We start from the raw sequence: 19438 nt of genomic DNA on the forward strand, positions 1-19438 counted from the left end.
CGATTCTGGCATTTCCTATTAACATTCTAGAGATACACCAACGAATTCAATTCCAGATAAGTCAGCGTTAATTGCTTTGAACATTACAAATAATAATTATACGCTTTTATCTTTGAGATGTATTTATTTGATTTGGATTATTGTGTTAGTGAATTCCGGGTATGTGCGTGTAATATAATATTAATTCTGCCTTTCATCTTTCATCTTTAGGTACGCAAAATTTCGGTTATTAATTTACGTAAAACTAGGTTATTTCCAGCTGCTTACTGCGCATAATACGATCAAAAGTATCCTAACTATTTAAAGTCTATGTTACTTTAGTTATTCACTAAAATTGTATGTCAATAACCCTCCTACTGGCGCAGTCAGGTAAAAACTAGAAACAGAGAGATTTTGACAATTTAATAATCACAAATCGATCTTACGATCCGTAATGAGCTCGCATATTGGAGTAAGGTCTCTGCCACCCCACTTCTGGGAGTCTGAGCTATGCTCTACATAGGGCCTTAAAGATAAACACTTATCTACCTTTTTCACAGTATATGTCAGAATTATTGCTTACTTCTAGTTAGCAAGATTCATAAAGTAGATTGGCACTATAAATATTAAGGCTGAGTTGCATCAACTTACTTTTACCGTAACTTTAACAACAACCGGTGCTTTTTGTATGCAGTTTGACAGATTTTTGACATTTGTCAAAGCTAAAGTAAGATGGTGCAACCCAGCCTAAATGAAACTCAAGCGCTACTAACCTTTGACATTTCAAAGGCCATCTGACAGCATTTCACCAATCCTCCAACTCAGTTCTACTCCATATGTCTAAGTTCACAGCGCACTATAAAATCGGCGTTATCACGACACCGATCGAGACCTAACCCCTGGTTCTACGATTAAGATTTCGCTAACAATGTCTGAATGGCAGAGAGGTATCTATAAACCAGTACTAGTTTTAGGCATTACATTTAAAATTATCTTTGCATGATAAAAAGGTAAAAAGTTGGTATATGTTTCGGAGAGAGTGGTAGCTATATCGCACTCTGAAGTGCAAGGGATTACCAACTTTGAAGCCACGATAGCTGAACGGTGAAGGGGTTGGACTAGCCGACTCATGATCCGGGGAACGCGGGTTCGGTCCCCGCCGCCGCTGGACTATTGTGGTGAGCTCACTCGTGATACAAGCATATTTAGCTTAGCTTCTTTAAAAAAAAAATTAAGAAAACTCTTTATAGTTAGATCCACAAGGTGGACCGATGACCTTATAAAGGTAGCAGGAAGGCGCTGGATGCAGGCCGCTACCAACCGGGCGATGTGAAAATCATTGGAGGCCTATGTTCAGCAGTGGACGTCCTGTGGCTGAAATGATGATGATGATGATGATTGTTGGATATTGTCGCTTTGTTTTGGATTAAACTCAGAAGTATTTTTGTAATTGTCTGTGTGTGTCCATTGTATCAGGTTTATCAGGTCTGATTAATAATGGATGGACGGTCTTCTGAACGTAAAATGGACGCGCAATCATTGAATTAAGTTAAGTGATATAATTAACCTAATTGCGTTCATTATGTAGAAACTTAGAAACCTGGCTTCACGCATTTGTGGTCCAGGAGCTACGGAAATACACTTTCTAGACTCGGGGAGCTGAGAAATTAATTTGTGCAATTAGATATTACCAGTTTACTTGAATATTGCAGGGTTAAAATTTAAATTACTAATAAAACAGTAATAATGATTGTTGAGTGAAGAGTCGAGTCGTACGGTTTGTCCAATTGTGTCTAGTCAGCAGATAACGATTTTGACCTCAGCAATTCAAAAACTAGAAATACATACACTAAAAACATAGACCCTTCTGCTTTTTTACTCGACTGCGCCAGAAGGAGGGTTATGTTTTTGAAGTCCGTTAAAAAAATTGAACTTGATCAGACTGACTCTCTATGTCTGGTGAATAACTTAGATGGGCTTATAAATACGGCTTCGAAACCTGAGAACAGTCAAACTTGTTTCATTTAACTTAGGTCTGAATAGTATTTGAGATAAGGTAACTAGGTGGTGAGAATCGAAACATTGGCAATTACTTTAAATTGCGAAGTATTGGCGAAAGAGATGATAAGAAAATGATGATTCAGAAGGATTAAGGATTACTTATTGCGACTTAAAAACATGCTTTCTGTATGTAATTCAGGGGACAAAAAATTTCCACTTAATAAATCATTACTGAACATCATGTTCCGTGGAAAATGGACATGGTAAATATCATTAAATAGTAAATACTTTTGCCAAATTATTTTAATAAATTTACCAAGTACTTAGAACTCAAATTAACCTTATTCCTAATAATAAAAATTACACCTAGTTAGTTAGCTAGATAGTGATGAATTTAAAGAAGTAGACGATCTGTTGAAGTTGAAGTAAACGACCATAAACATCTAGAGGAAAAACAACTGAAAAACAAAATTTCCAACATCGTTCCAGCCTCTCACGCCCATTTACGCTCTCAAGAGAGCGAGTAAAAGTGTAAGAACCCAACAATTGAAGTCATCTAAACCCAAACAAGTATCATTGAAGAATAAAGCAATATCATGCGCATTCGCACACGCTTTAATCATTGTACCGCGATTTACGTGAGAAAATGAACAGAATAGCTTCGTTATGGTCTCGAGGGCCCTTGGAATTGTGCTGATGGCGGATCTTCGTTCTGACATCGAGTGGCGAGCCAAAATGTTAATGAGACGGACCGGGGACGTTATGCAGAGTCCACGCGTGAGTGCCACTTGGGGCAAGCTTTGGGTCAATTTTGGTGTGGTCTATTGGATATTAGAGGTATTCTTGTACAAAAAACTCATTTCTTTTGATATTCGTGCAATGTTTGTTGTTGGTATCCTTATTAATTTCCTGAATTATTTTTCCTGCGTTTTCAAGGCGAGAGTGAATAGGCACTTACAGGGCAGATATGTACCATCCTAGACTGCATCTCACTTAACACCAGGTGCGATTGCGGTCAAATACCTGCCTTGTCCAGCATAAAAAAAAAAGTTTTTCATAGAGTACTAGTAATTGGTCACAGTCCGGGTTAGCTATTTAAGTTTTCTTTTGAAAGTTTTCACTACATTCTCTCAGGAATTGAACTAGCGACCTCTCGAAGCCACTTACAGGCCGATGCCGAAATATCTCATCGATATTCTATCTAAATAATATAGCCTACGATGTACTACATAACAAACTGTTACATTAATTTGGCCAGACTCTACAAAAGTGATAATTTTTCTGCAAGGAGCGAGCAAAGTTGTTTTTTCATCAATTTTTTTTCTATTTCAATACAAAAGTACCTTTTGATGTACGTCATGAAAACATCCTAAAATAAACATTGTGGAGATATTTTGTGTAAGATTATTTGATCCTATTGTGAGACCACTAGGCTTATAAAATGATACGTACGTTTAGTTACGTAGGAATTATCGTATCGGGAAATATCCTAAAATAATCTCGCTAGTATTTTTAGAAAGATTATTGGGATCAGAGAACTAGGTAGGTACTTAAGTAACATATTTAGCTACTCTAGGGCATTAGTCCTTCATACTTTTCCATGTTTTTGTATTTCTTTTTCTTTCTTTGTTGATGCCTTCATAATAAGTACCTATTCATTCCTAATGTAATTGGAAGACGTTTTCTTTTGTTTTTTTGTTGAGTAACAGCTAAATATTATACTTACAGTAATTAAAACCTGGACTATGAGCAGCTTTGTATCTGGTTTAAACTTCGTTGCTGTAACAACCAATAGATGGCGTTGTTCCATTTTTACATCGCGGTATCGCCTGTTTTATTTAGCTTGACAAGCAACTTTCTTAATTTATTTACTGTAGCTACGAGAGAATTAGGTACTTTGATATTTGACGGTACCACAAGGAAGCATCTGTAGTGTAACACAGCTCTATTTATTTTTGTAGCTTTATTTTACCCTAAACTAATAGCATAGTTGCATCATTACAAGAAGTGAACGTTGTGTGACATCTATCTTCTTGTTTGTGGCTCGGTTAGATAGGATAGGAGTACCGCCAGGAACTTACCGTATTGTAACGCAACTCTATTTTTTATAGTTTGTGTTTTTGTAGCTTTATTAAACCCGACCAGCAGTGTAACCCCAGCCTTATATTACATTCACTTGACGGCATCACTCACATCGTGCACAATACTCGAGGGCCATCCGAGGCCTGTTGACTTCTGACCTGGCGGTCTTGCTGAGGTACGGGTATTCCGAGTGACCTTACTTGTGGTTGACTAGGAAGATAACTTGTTTATTAAACACTAGGTTCTGCCTGCGGCTTTATCTGCGTTGGTTTTGGTCGATTATAGAGTCTTTGAGTCGTCACAAGTCGTAAAACACCAGCACGTGACACTAAAACACTTTTTTTACCGTCACATGAATTTGTTTTCATCTCTCAAATAAATATCAAAATAAATATTACGCTTGATGTCATTACACTCTCACATAATTTATAAAAATGTTGTATTGTAGCTTTTTCCCAGAAAAATGCTTTCTTAATAACGTTCATGTTAAGTTCATTAAATTATACATACGCAAGGTTTTTTCCAAAGATAATTTAACCAGGTAGTGGCTAAATGTTGTTTTTCTAAGACTGGTTAATCACCTTCTAAGTCACTTCATCACTTAGATGGTTGGCAGTCCACAACAGTACGTTTCTCTAGAAACTTCCTGCCCCGTACAACCAAACTGTGGAATGGACTGTCGTCTGCGGTGTTTCCGGACGGATACGACCTGCAAGCTTTCAAGAGGAGAGCGTATCTTCACCTTAAAGGCTGGCAACGCACCTGTAACGCCCCTGGGTCTGCGGGTGTCTATGGGCGACGGTAATCACTTACCATCAGGTGATCCGTCTGCTCGTTTGCCTCCTGTCACATAAAAAAAAAATATAAAAACTATTAAAGTCAACAAAGGTCATTAAACTTCAAAATATGAATGCCGTTGCAAAACTGATCTGAATGAAGCATCAAAAATCAACTTTACTCTTTTGAGAGGCAAAGGCATCGCGATGTATGCAGCTTAGGAACGAGCTAGAGCATTTGAATCGATAAAAAATAAATTAAAATAGCTGACCGGTATCGATGATATCGACACTTAGTTTCAATTGTACTGTCAGGAACAAAATTTGTTATCACTTTTTATGAAAGTCCAACGATTCTGAAACGTAAAGTGGCAAAATCACTACTAATAATCCAGTATTGATACTCGTAGTAACAAACTCCTGTAAAAGCTGCTGTCTTTCCCGAACACTAAATCCGGGCCTTTTCAAGGCGAGAGTGAATAGGCACTTACAGGGCAGATATGTACCATCCTAGACTGCATCTCACTTAACATCAGTGTGCTTACCATGAGTTTACGTTTTTGACGTACTCGCTAGCGAGCACACCTAACGTGAACTCATGGTAAGCACACTGGTGCGATTGCGGACAAATACCTGCCTTGTTCTGCATTAAAATAATTTCAAGTGTCCCACTTCAGTGTTGTCCAACTACATGCCTAATTAGAGTGTGTAGAGTGGACTCTATAAACATGAATGACAGTGTTTGTCTATTTTTAATGTCAAATATCTATTTTTTCTTGACCTTTTCTTTTCCTTTGTGTTAAAGTAGGTAAATGCGTAGGTAGATGGTATTTATAAATTATGTATTGTCTTGCCTCACTCAACATTCATATTAATATTAAGCGGGAAAAACAAAAAAAAACATTAAGCTACTACATGTCTTGTACGGAGTTTCAGTTGATATAAAAAGAAAGAATAAGATAAATTCAAATGTTCTTTATTGCTTTATTTATTTTGACATATATTTTTTTTACAATTTTTGTTTTTCACGCTATAAAAAAATATTGCCTGTATTTTAATTTAAGACTTTCGTTCACGACTGTAATACAACACAATTTCTAATCGCGGTGCTTTTGTTATACAAAATGAGGTGTTAGATCTTCTATTAGATAATAAGTGGTTTGATTCGAGAGATGGACGTGCCAGATTAATCAGGTGCGGTTGTTTTGTCCGTCTGTTCGGTAGTTTATATGAGTAGCTTGAACGGTACCTCTAGCATGAACAACTTTCGTCTTCGAATCGTTTGCTTATTCGATACTCAATCTTCGAATTAAACGATAACGTGACAATTTTGATTCTCAAAATAAGTTTCGTGCAACCACATCTCATACTAAGTTCACTTTACGACACCTTCACAAGGGCGATGTTGTAGTTTTATTACTAAATCTTTTGATGGGGATTCGAGTACGCAAACGATTTGAACTCGAAAGTTTTTCGTGCTAGCCGTACGGGTTTTAGAGAGGATATCAAAAGGTAAATAATGTTTTTGGCGGTTATTTTCCGAAATTAAATTCAAGTATCGCTATTTCAAAGTCATTGCTGTGTCCTAATTGGGATAGTTGCAATACTTGCATTGCTTCAAATATCAAGTGGTACTACATGATTTTCAATTTAAAAAGGGTACCTATAGGTACGCTTGAAACCCTCCACCATTCAATGTGAAGGACATAGTATTATTATTAGGTCAAAGCATATTTCAAGCATATATCCACGGATCATTTTTACTGTAGTAATTCATTATACCTGCCTAACTTTTAATACAATCACAACATTTAATTGGTAAATTACTAAGCCGCTATTTACTTAAGTTACGGCATGGAAGCACCTTCAAAACTGGTTTAAGTCACTTAAATTAAGTAACATAATTAAAATTACATTTTAATTTCCGATAATTACTAAAATTTGAGTCAGTGACATTACCTGCACCTATTAAATCTAATTACGATTGCATAACACCAAAAACATTTCATAATTACCGAGTCTAATAACTTGATGACTCAATATAACATTTATGTTTTTAATCCTAACGACAGATACAATCGAATTGAGTAGACCGTTGTCGTGTGCTGTCTGCGCTCACAAAAACTTTTCGAAACCCCGGTATAGGGTCAGGTAGCTAACGCTGTGAGGTGGGGACTAAAGGATCTTCATTCCGACGCAAGTAACCGAGCGAGGTTCACGTCAATCGTGTCGCGGGACAGCAGCGAAACTTACGACAACTTTTTATTGCGTGCCAGTTACAATGTTCTTTAGGTACTAAATTTATTTAATGACGTCTTGTTATAGACATGGTAAAATCCAAAATAATAACTTTTTTAAATGCAAAGGAATTTGATTGGATAGAAATTTTATATTTATTTTTTATTGTTACAGATAATTTAGAAGAAATCTGCGTATGGCCGAAAGATACACGAGTAGTCCAACTAAAGCGTCACCGTACGCTTTTTGGACATCCCACAATGCTTGGAACTATCTTCAAGGACCTCAAGGATCTGCTTTGCCAAAATTTAACGACATAAGTGCGCATAAAGTTGAAAAATCTGAAGATGTTCTTCAAAGTGATTACAGTGACATATCTAGAGTTCATAGTGAAAGTGTTATAGCGAATTCAGAAGATGATGACATCAGGAAAGACGTCTGGAGCGACGTTGATGATGAAGTATACATAGCGAATGTAATCAAAGCGAGGACTAATGAAGTGAGGAGGGATAAACGTGATATTTATAGTGATAGTGATGTTAGTGAGGTTGTGAGTAGTGTTAAGGTAGACAACGAGATGTGGGAGCTAGAGCCCACGGACCTGAGTGAGTGTGATTGCCTTGGACCACCTCCGGAGTTCCTGCTGCCTCCTCCTCCAAGACCGCCTTTCTTGAGCGCGGAGTACTATTGTGGGGACGACCCGATACCAGATTTGGAGACTTGCGACACGGAACCAGTAAGTTCTTTTGTTTTTAGTTCTATCTTATTATTATTCTGTAGTTCTATTTAGATTTGCTTACTACAGTCAATTGTTTTATTTTTACGCAATGGTGTAAAATTTGCGATCGTGTTTATAAGTCTTCTACATAATAATATTTAGGTTATCGAAGCGTTTTTTTTTTACCCAATATTAGATATTGAAGTACTCATGTAAGACAAGCATTCAAATAATGTCTTACTTGACAGTATAATAATATTAGTTAGGAGGTAGGCATCTTTTAATAAGAATAACATTTTAATAAAATAAATGCACAACCCAATAAAACTACTAAAAATTCGGCTGACAGCATTCCAATATTTTTATGACTTTTATATGGCGTCTGATATGACTTCAAATATCAATGATTTTTGATAAAATACTTAAAGATGTAGAGTAGGTATCTTAGTTTGAAACCATAAAAGCCATACATTTTAAAGGTTTAAATAGACTAACCCTTCAAGTACTATTCTAAAAAACCTCTTTGCAAACATTGACTAGCCAAATAGAAACGCTCTTGCTCTGTGCCAACAGAAATCTCTTAAAATTCTTAAGCCGCTAATCCAATCTGACTTTCCGGCGAGTTATGTACAGACACACTTAGCGTTTTGTTCTAAAAATGGTAATGAACTCTTGCCTTATCTGGCCAAATATTTGATGTGTGAGCACATGAATTCTGGCGCCACAGACGGGTTATAACAGCCAGCTAGGTGCAAATGAGGTAGATACACACAGTGCCTAATACTAATATGACACTATTATTTCGTAACTCAAGAGGCCCTTACTCACAGCAAAATGTATTTTGTATTCTGTTTTAAATTCTGTCTAGAATGAAAGGAGTTTTAAATTGTGACTGAATTTTCATGAAATTGGAACATTTTGATGACTTCTTATAAGACTTTTTCGACAAAATATTATTATGTTTCATGTTTTATAGTTTTACGGTGGATTATTTTTTAAGGGATTAATTTGTTCTAATGGATAACGTCATTCAAAATTGTTGAGGTTTCTATCTTTATATTGATTATTATTTAGCTACTTCATAGCACGTCGTGCTTTTAATGATTCTGTAATGTTAATACATTTTATAAATAGGTACGTAGATATCATTGAAGTAACCATTAAAATGTAACCACTTTTAGACTCTCTTTTGAAAAATGAATGGCTGGTTTTTCTGTGTTGTTGCAAGTTTGAAATCCGTTATATTTCTATCTGAAGTAGTGCGAGTTACAAACAATTCAACATGAAGAAATAACTCAAAAGCCTTTTATTATCTTAAGCTCTATTTCTATAAAACTTGGTTACAACATGATCTGATTCGAATCAAATAAGCTATCACAATTTTCTACTTTATTTGCCTTAAGGCGAAGGTTTTAATAGAGTTGTAAAAGCAGACCTAAGAGTTATAATCCATTGTCAACACCGATTATTTGCTCGCTGATGTTGATCAACAATCAGTTAGCACTTGCCAAAGACAACAAGTGGTTAATTACATTATTAGAGGGCAAACATTGGTTGTTGTACTTGTAAACTAGCGATTAAACAAATTAGGCATTGGTGGCAAACAATCTTCTATTATTACACCGTGAAGATCCAACTAGCGACAGCGTACCATCTTCTACACTAATAACACTAGTTTACAAGGTTTTTTACCCAGAGATGAAACTGATATGTATCGTTAGAGTTATTAACCCTTACTTAAAAACTGAACTTAGAAAAAATTTAGGACGTCAAATTTTGTAAATATTGATTATGTTAATTTCTATCATTTTTATACATTTATTTCTAAAAACAACCAAAAATGAGTCGTATTACTCCTTCTTTTATATTAATTAGTATCAGTTTCCCTTATTATAGACCAACAGCAATCCGCTAACATATTTTTATCCCAAATTCCTTGGTATCTTTCCTCAAAAACCTTCAAATCATGGTGAAAACTTTCGCCATGCTCAACACTCACGCTTCCCAGGTTCTCAGGAAAAAAATCCAGGTGACAATGTAAAAAATGAATTTTTAACGACTTATTCACACCCATTCTTTGGTAATTACTCAATAATTTGGAAACAATTTTTTCATAATTCCCAGATAAATTTATAGTTTCCCAGGAAACTTTTCACTACTGCTTTAAATTAATATCAAGCATCTTTGTCTTACTGGAATTGCTGGGTAATAACTCCTTCAGATTGTAGCACAGGTCTTGTGACTGATACAACATCAAGATATTGTATGTTCTTGGTTTTTGTTGTTAAAACCTGTAGTTTCAGTGAGGCAGAAGTAACAGACATTAGTGTGATTTGTTGGTTCTCTCCATAACATTGGGGTGCCAATTCGTATATGTTTTCTTTTTCCTGCAGCCTAGTGCAATATTATAATCCTCAAATTTTCGCACACTGCACCAGGAACCCATTTTTTATCAGGTTTGTTACCGAGATTAGAAAGTAATAGAAATAGGCCGGTTTTACGGCCTTAGTGACTGGTCTCTTCTTTTTTGACAATATAATTTGGCCTCAAACTTAGCAAAAGTTATTTGGGCTTAATTTACACTGCCTTGATGACATTTTAAAACAAGTGAAAATGTTAAAATAATACTTAAACGCAATTAAAATAAAGTAGAAACTCCGTCACGGCTAACAAGACAGCTTACTTAGGTAAATGTGGATATCTCAAAAACTTGACGTGATAAAAATATGAGACGTATATTTTTGTAATAAGGGGGCTGATAGAAAACACATCCAATATGAATTATCTTTGGGTAAAAGAAAAACTTATTTTTTGTAAACTAGTGTAATTTATATTAAGAGGATTTGATTATTAGTTTGTTTATATTAAACTAGCGGCCGCCCGCGACATCGCACAGTGTTGCCGGTTCATAGTAGGTAACGGAAAAAATTATTTTCGATCTGAACTTACTACCTTTTGTCAGATTTGTATAGAATATAACTATATCTAATATAAAAATACATTTTTTAGTTTTGAAATTGGTACATATATTTTAGCACAAACTTGGAACAAAAATGAATGCAAAATATCATCTAACTTCAGCTTAATGATTAGGGTTTGTGGTTTTCCATAGCTCGATAGGCTTATATCATCCAAATGTATTTCTTGGTGCACCTTTGTAATGACGTTAAGTATGTTACCATGTGTAATTGACCGCTTGTTTACAGGAACTTTATCCAATTCTCAAACAGCGCCTCGGAAAAATTCTTAGTTTCGAGAATCGCTAAAAACAGCGCGGGTAGTATGTCGTAGCAAAATTTGTTTTTACAACATGAAAATATAATATCTGAGGATAATTTCTATCAATATTTCGTTACGGAAAGTAATGGAAAGTATGTACTTTCAGCCATGTGAGTATAATTTTTAAGGTAGTTTTCAATCACTGATTTTGTTATTTTTTATTAAATAAATAGGCTTAAGTTATATAAACACAAATACATTTTCTAAAAGACAGTACCTTGAACTCTAGAACCCATATTTTTAATCGTGTAAATATTGTCAATTGACAAAACAGTGCCTAAATGAATAAAGCTATATTTTTGTTCCAAGGAAACCTTGTTATCGGACGCCCTACTTTGACCAGTCATATTTTCATTTCTGTTAGCAATCTATCCTCAATATTTTGCATTTTCACGACACACATATTCAGTTTGAATAATAGTTAATCAATTTTCGTTTACGTTCAGTTTTCAAAATTTGGTTTTTGTCCGGCCGTGGCAACACTGTGCATCGTACGCGTTCACCCTGTTTTACCCCCTTAGGGGTTGAATTTTGCAAAATCCCGTCTTAGTGAGCACCTACATTCTAAAAGAAACCCCCATGCAAAATTTGAGACTCCTAGCATTTGTAGTCTGAGATTTCGTGATGAGTGAGTAAGTCAGTCAGTGACCTTTCGCTTTTATAATGTATAATTAATTACATAGATATAGATAGACTCCGAAACTACCGGACCGTTTTGAAAAATTGCTATATCATTATGATCTTACATTATTTCTGATGAACATAGACGGTACGAAGTTCGCCGGGTCAGCCAGTCTTCTAATAAATAAAGTGCTCGTGTCATAGTTTTGTAACAAAAGTTCTCCGAAACGGCTGGAGCGATTCTCATAAAATTTTGTGACTGTGTTTAGGTATTCAGTCTGAAAATAGGACGCAAATAATTTTTCATACCACTAGGTGATAAGGGTTTTTCAAGCATACGAAGTCGCGGGCATAGCTAAGCCTAGACGCAAACCACCGACTTTTAGTCGGCCGGTAGTTATGCCCGATTTTCATTTGTATGAAAATCAAATCGGTGTAATGTGCGCACTTCCATACATGCCCACACATTAATGAGTAACTACCCGACTAAACTATCAGCCGACAAAAAATTTGTGGTCTACGCCTAGGCTAAGTGAAATACAATTTTCAGCAAAGATCTACAGCTATTTGAGTTTGAAATAACTTTTCAATGGAACATTTAAAATGTTCCAAAAAATGTTTCATGTTACATGAATAAAATATTTTAAGACTAAAAACAACGTTTTACGGTAATTATTCATCTCTATTTCCAAGAACAGATTTTAATCAGAAATGGATAGAGAAATTGTTTGCAATTTCAAATGTTTAACCTTGTCATTATTGTATGAAAAATATTAGTTTCGCTTTAAAACAATCTAATTACATTTTCATGCTAAATGCAGTTAAGTATTACAGTGAAATTGGTATTTTTTATGCATAATAAGGGATTAATTTGACCGCAATCGCACCTCGTGTTATGTGAGATGCAGTCTAGTATGATAAATTATTATCTGCCCTATAAGTGCCTATTCACTCTCGCCTTAAAAAGGCCCGGATTAAAGGTACTTGTGACTCATACACTGCTTAAGTATTGCAAAACATAAAGTACATAATAATATTCGGACGTTTGGTGTAGTGGTTCCAAACGGACTACTATTCCAGAGGTTGCGGGTTCGATTCCCGCACAGTAAAAACATTTGTGTGCATGAACATATTTGTTTGTATTTAATTGGACTGGGTGTTTCCTATGTATAACTAGCTTTCCACCCGCGGCTTCGCCCGCGTGGAAATATTGCGCGCGTATTTGCTCACCGTTTAGACCTACCCTGGACTACGACAAACATTTTAAAACCAAAATCAGCTCAATCGCTCCAGCCGTTCTCGAGTTTTAATCAGACTAACGAACATCAATTCATTTTTATTTATGTAGATAGATATGTATGGATTTACAAAAAAAAAGTATTTAAGTATGTTTATATCCGTTGTCTAGTACCCATAGAACAAGCTTTGCTTAGTTTGAGACTAGAAGCGCAGTGTAAAATGTCCAAGGATATTTATTATTAAAAAAAATATACATACACAATTTCACTTATTGGATTTACATATTTAAATAGAGACTTGTGGTAGAGACTTCCCGCACTCTACAACAAAGATGTTACTGACTGTCGCCCGTATTCACAAACATTACTATGAGGTCTCACAGTACGCGTGGACGCACAGAGTGATACTTACACGAACCAATCACGATTTTCTGCTTCACTTAAAAGCAAGCATCGTTTGTGAATATGGGCGTATGACTTTAAGATGATACATTAACTTAAAAATTTCAATTAAACCTCTAAAGAATGACGTCAAACATTCTTGAAACAAGTAAATATTAGTTTTCGTATAAATTATGAAACTATTCATAGCATTACTGTTGAATAAACACTGATAGCGTATCCCCTTCTCTTTACATAGAGCTTCCAAAGCTTGTAATCAAGTTTGGACTTTATAACAAGTATATATGATATCAAATCGTGTGTTTGTTTGTACAAACATACTTACAAGAGGCGGTAATTTTGAGGCGTATGCGTCATTGTGTTGTTAACTGGATTAGCGCAAGTTCTTGGGAAATGTGACTAGAGTCTATATTCATCCTAATTATATGAGTTGGATTCTATTTGATTAATTAAGCATACATAATATAATTCTTAGTAAAACTCTGGGTTTAGTATTTGTTCTAGGCATTGCATAATTTTATTTATGTCTTTGTCTCTAACACCAAAGTTGTGATTTCAGTTGTTAAACACAAAATATTTAAGAAGAATGTAATAAGGTATAAATTCCAATAAACTGATTATTAGACTGGGTTGCACCATCTTACTTTAACTTTGACAAACGTTAAAAATCTGCCAAACTCCATACAAAAAGCACCGGTTATCGTTATAGTTACGGTCAAAGTTAGGTGGTGCAACTCTGCCTTACAGGTTAAACACATATTTAAGTATCTTATGTGATTCTAATAAGAGTATTATGTAACATACCGTATCGTATATACGTTGTGACGCATCGCAGTTTTCATTACAATGGTCCCCGACCATAAAATCCTTAATTTTCTTACTGTCTAACTCAACAGTATATTACAATCAGATAACTCCACACTTCCAATACTCGTTATAATAAAAACTCTTAAAGAACTTTAAAAGCCACCAAGATTATAAACTACCTTATTATAACCGTATAAAAGCTACCATCTTTAGCAAGATATAAAAACTCGACCGCAAATAATGGAGTTTATTAAGCCGTCCATTTTGGGCATCTATTGAGTCATAAATTCGTTAAGAATTCGCCGTAAAACTGCTTTTGTGTTGCCTTGCGGTTGTGGTTAACGTTATTAATTATGTTGTTATTTTAACACCGTTTTAGGAAACTAGAAAAGGTGCTCAAGCTTCTGAAACTAATTCGATTTGATCTCAAGCTTTGATTTTTCACCATTTTCAGTCTTTAATTGGCAGATTTTCATGGTTCATATCGACTGACATTGATTCTATACTGAAAGTAAATTCCCAAAGCCTTAAGTCAGAACACGAGATTTAATTTACAAAAGTAATGTCTCTATTTTCATTCAAAAACTCACAGCTTTAATCAACTATTGAGACGACACTACATTATATTTTATGCATAATTGCAGTATTCAATTAATAACAATGTTAACTTTACTTTTAGCAATTTGAGTATAGTACTTTTCATAAATAAATGTTTAGGTAAATTACTATTTAATTTTATAGATCTTATAAATAGCAATGTGTATTCTAAATTGCTAACAGGGTATAAGTTTGCACACACTAAGATTTCTTGAAAAACAATAATTCTTAAAAAACAATATGCGAATTTGTACGGGTATGCAAAAGTGGTTTTGTTATGTGCAAACATTATTTTGACAATATTTTTGAACCAAACCAACCGTACCCAAAAAAAACTCTACCACTAGACCACGAGTCATAATTTTTTAATTACAACAAAACGCATTAACAAAATGAACTTTTTAAATTATACCAAATCTTGTTCCGCGGCCATTAAAGTCTAGGTTTAATTCACATTTCTGAGTTACGTCCTAATGTCTCTTTTATTTCTTTTGTTCGACGCCATATTGCGATAATTATGGAGTGTAATTTTAGGGGAGGAAGGTGTGTGGGACCCCAAGTGTTTATATATTAATACCAGCTGTGCACGCGACTTCGTACGCGGGAAAATAGTTTGAATAATATTTTTGCAACATTTTTCTTTATTGCTCCGCCCCTATTTGCCGTAGGGTGACATTATACAGCCGTTATAAAGCCTTCCTTAGTAAATGGGCTATCCAACACAAAAATATTTTTTCAAATCGGACCAGTAGTTTTAGAGATTAGCGCATTGAAGCAAACAAACATACTCTTCAAAATTATTAGTATAGATTTTAGGCCTATCGACGTCACGCGACGGTATATGCCAAAGAGGGCAATTTTATTCCTAATGGTGCTATGGTGTTCAGTTTGCAAAGCACCATTGTTGAATTAACGCCAGATGGCGCGTATTGCTTGATTGAATTATTTATGGCACTTTTTATGGGTTTGCCAACTATGCAAAAACTTAGAAGGGGCGCTAAAAAGTTGTGCATATCCAACTAAAGCACAAGTCAAATTTATTTTATTTTTGACTTAATATTTTATGGGTAATATTATTTAATACAGATGTGCACCCTCAAATATTTATCCTTCTTAAAATTGATTTATTAGCTCAAACTTTTAATGACAAATCCACTAATTCGGTGTTTTGTCTCAAGACCCAAAAAAGTCTTATTGGGACGAATTGGGAATCACTATTTTCCTATTTCAAGAAGTCCAATAAGAATAGCTTGCTTTCACTAGTAACATTAAGAATCCTCAATATAATAACACTTTTATACCCAAATCATTACCACAGTAACATTCCAAATTCCAATACGAAAAATACTCCCGAAAATTTGCAACTCTCGTTAATTTAAGTGGCTGCATTATTTTTACCTCCCCTACCCTCGGAGGTGGGAATCTCACGTATCTCTTCAAATCGGGTTTGATGCTAACATCATTTTCTGTCTGTCGGTATCTCGATAGGATTCGGACATAGTATAAATATAGGTGCAGAATGTCCACTCCTTTAAGATTGTAAAAAGTTGTATGGTTTGTACCTAAAAAAAATAAGCGAATGACCGACAAACTCGAGTCATCTGTGATCTCGTTAACTCTACTAATTAAATAACTCTATAATCTACATGACAATCACATCCTATTGAAATTCATTCATTACACAGTTCTCCTTTTCTTCTGGTTTATTTCGTTGTGGGTAAAACTTCAGTTCAACTTTCCCTCAAGACTAACTTAGGTTTCAATGATTAGGTATATTTTCTGATAGTCAAACTGTGAATCCTTTCAAGTAGCACGAAAAGTCGTCTCTCACATGGGGATAGTCCCAATTTATTTCTTGCCTTCATTATTAGAGCTGTGATGGCTTTGGTGATTTGACGTCAAAGAGAAGCTGGAATAGTCATTCCTTGAATAAGAATATGGAGTTTCTACAATAACTTCAGTTGTGGCCAAACTAATGCTAGCACTACCAACCCGTCTGCGATTTCATAAGATTCGGTATTCGGTAATATTTTGATTCTATAACGTCTATTTTGTTTACTTATCATTTGATTTCGTGATACTATTTGGTTTTCCATTTGCGAGACGCTTTTATTATGGGATGAAAGTTTTATGTTTCGCCAAGGCTTTCACGAACGTTGATTTAATATAGAATATGGGTTTGTTTGCGATGTCTTACTTATGTCTAACCATATTTCATATTGGGATTAGACTGATGGATGATTAAAGGATAAGCTCCTCTTACAATGATATCTATACATATGTAGAGAATTAGAGATAGAAGTACAACATTTTAACCGTAACAATGACAATAACCTGTGCTTCTTGTATGGAGTTTGATAGATTTTTGACGTTTGTCAAAGTTAAAGTAAGATGCAACTCAGCCTTAGATACGATGAAACGTATGGATACATAGACAGAGGCTATAATTTACATTTCCTACATGATGACTGTATACAACACGCCCTGATTTGATACCATCTATCCAATTAACACTAATAATAGTTCCTTTCAACAGACCGCCTAATTGCGTGCCTCGTATATTAATGTTTTTATTAGAGAAAAAATTATACACCCTCGTAGATCTGTCTGTGATACGCGCAATATGTCCAACCTAGCCACGTTACTTGAACCGCCTCACCCTTCTGTAAGTTACATAATTGTTGCCGAAAAGGGTAAATGTATTAGATATTTGTCGGCCGTTTGGTGTAGTGGTTCAGAACGTGCTTCTATGCCAAGAGGTCCCGGGTTCGATTCCCGGCCGGGCAGAAATTGAAATGATGAATTTTAATTTCTGTGACGGGTCTGGGTGTTACTATGTATAATATGTATGTATTTAAAAAAAAAAAAAGTATATAAGTAGTAATATCCGTTATGCTAGCACCCATAACACAAGCATTAAGTTGCTTACTTTGGGGCTAGCTGGCGATGTGTGAAATTGTCTAAAGATTTATTTATTTATTATTTATTTATTATATGAGAGGTCTGGTTATAGTGGTCGTTGCGGTATAGAATAAACGCTTTTAGATTGGTTGATATTGTAATAACAGTAGTGTTCCGTTGCATGCATTTTAATTTGGGTGTGTAGGGGCTCGTATGGGATTGTTTTTGTTTGCAGCCGTATTTTGTTTATATGTAAACTAAGAGATAATGAAACATTGCCCGCATAGAGTATTTTAATTTGTCATAAAATTACGTAATTTAAAATTACAAAAAAATGATTATCTTTTATTATGGTCAACTTAATTGGCAATTGAATAAACAAAAATAAGTAGGTACAAGCTTAATTTAAATACAACAAAGGTACGGTTATCGTTAAAAACCACTAGTTCATTACGATTATTGTGTAATAATTTACCCACTTGTCCTAAACCGGTACCCAAATAATAGAAAGTAGGTGTATTATTAACCAGTATTATAATCAGTTTATTGACATTCTTAACCTATGACATCAATATCTCTCGCATCTCATAAAACCAATAACTATATTTCATCGAAAAATAACAATTGAGCGTCGCCAAAGCGAGTCGGCCGACCGGTCGACGCGGTTGCCTTGTAAAAAATCAAGATAGCATCGAGGCGCATGTATTAAGCCTGAAAAAGGGACAACAATTTGTCAAAAACTGGCACTATCAGAACACGTATCCGTCATCGGACCTCGGGCGATTCATCGGCGCCTATCTCATGGGATCTCAAACAACAATCGCCAAGAAAAATCTCAAAAACTATCCCCGATCCGAGCGCGCGTTTATCGCCCGTCCATCTGAACCCAGTAGCCGATTTGTCAATGCCCCTTCTTTAATTAATAAAAAGTCTCTTTATGGTAAAAAATTGAATAAAACGTTAATTAATTTGGGTCGGATCCGTTGAACTTTGTGAATTATCGGACCTTTAAAACTTTGCTGTGGAAGCAGGAAACGTTTTAGAAAAAATGAAATAAGGAATCCGATGCCACAAGGGGAGATGAAATTGAATTCGTTAGTGAAAGGGATTTTTTAAGGAATTTAATGCCCGTTTAAACTGTAAGACGATTATTAATATTTACCGTTGAGCCAGCTGGAGTTTATTTTTGTTTTTGTTGTTCTTTTAGCCGAAGAATTGAAAGATTTATTTGTCTTAAACTGTCTTATGTATTTATACTTTTCGGGATCCGATTTGAAACTTTGATTCTGTAAAAAAGTGGGTCCTTTCAATTGAATGTGAGTACTATTAGGTAACTAGAAGTTTCCACGCTATATAACAAATATTTATCTCTAGATCTGACTGATTAGGATACTGACTGCAAATTTTTGATCACAATACCAACACAACTCTTCCTTTTAGTTGAAAATCCATCGTTCCTTATTAATGATCGAATCCTTGCTCGTAGTTGCAAGGAACTTGATCAGTGATTCAACTGGATATTGTTAATTTTGCCGTACAAAGCTAATTGAATGTTCGAGCAAATGACAGATCAAACCGCACGTTAATTATAATTATCTAATCATGGTTAACCAATTGAAAACGTAGAAACCGCTGGTTCTGATCGACAAAGGAAAACTTCACATCAAACGGGAATTGTTTGGGCTAATAACGCTATAGGGTTGCCAACTCCAAACACACAAAAGCCGGACATAACTTTTTTAATACATAACCATAGCTTTTCTAAAGCCCTAATTATATTCTAAAAGCCGAAAAATATT

At 35.0% G+C, this 19438-nt stretch overlaps 1 protein-coding gene across 2 annotated transcripts in view; it reads left to right on the forward strand.

The window, feature by feature from the left end:
• The window catches only part of LOC135080505 (uncharacterized), a 206286-nt gene that overhangs the window by 161552 nt on the left and 25296 nt on the right, over positions 1-19438 (forward strand). Inside the window, exons 1-2 of one of the 2 annotated variants that reach the window (XM_063975141.1) lie at positions 7045-7168; positions 7251-7812. In XM_063975141.1, the coding sequence (XP_063831211.1) occupies positions 7273-7812 (540 nt within the window). In that variant the 5' untranslated portion in view covers positions 7045-7168; positions 7251-7272. Of the gene's footprint in view, positions 1-7044; positions 7169-7250; positions 7813-19438 lie in introns of those variants that run through there. The other variant, XM_063975140.1, reaches the window with a different exon arrangement.

This window comes from Ostrinia nubilalis, chromosome 18 (genome assembly GCF_963855985.1).
Source record: "Ostrinia nubilalis chromosome 18, ilOstNubi1.1, whole genome shotgun sequence".
Taxonomy (NCBI): domain Eukaryota; kingdom Metazoa; phylum Arthropoda; class Insecta; order Lepidoptera; family Crambidae; genus Ostrinia; species Ostrinia nubilalis.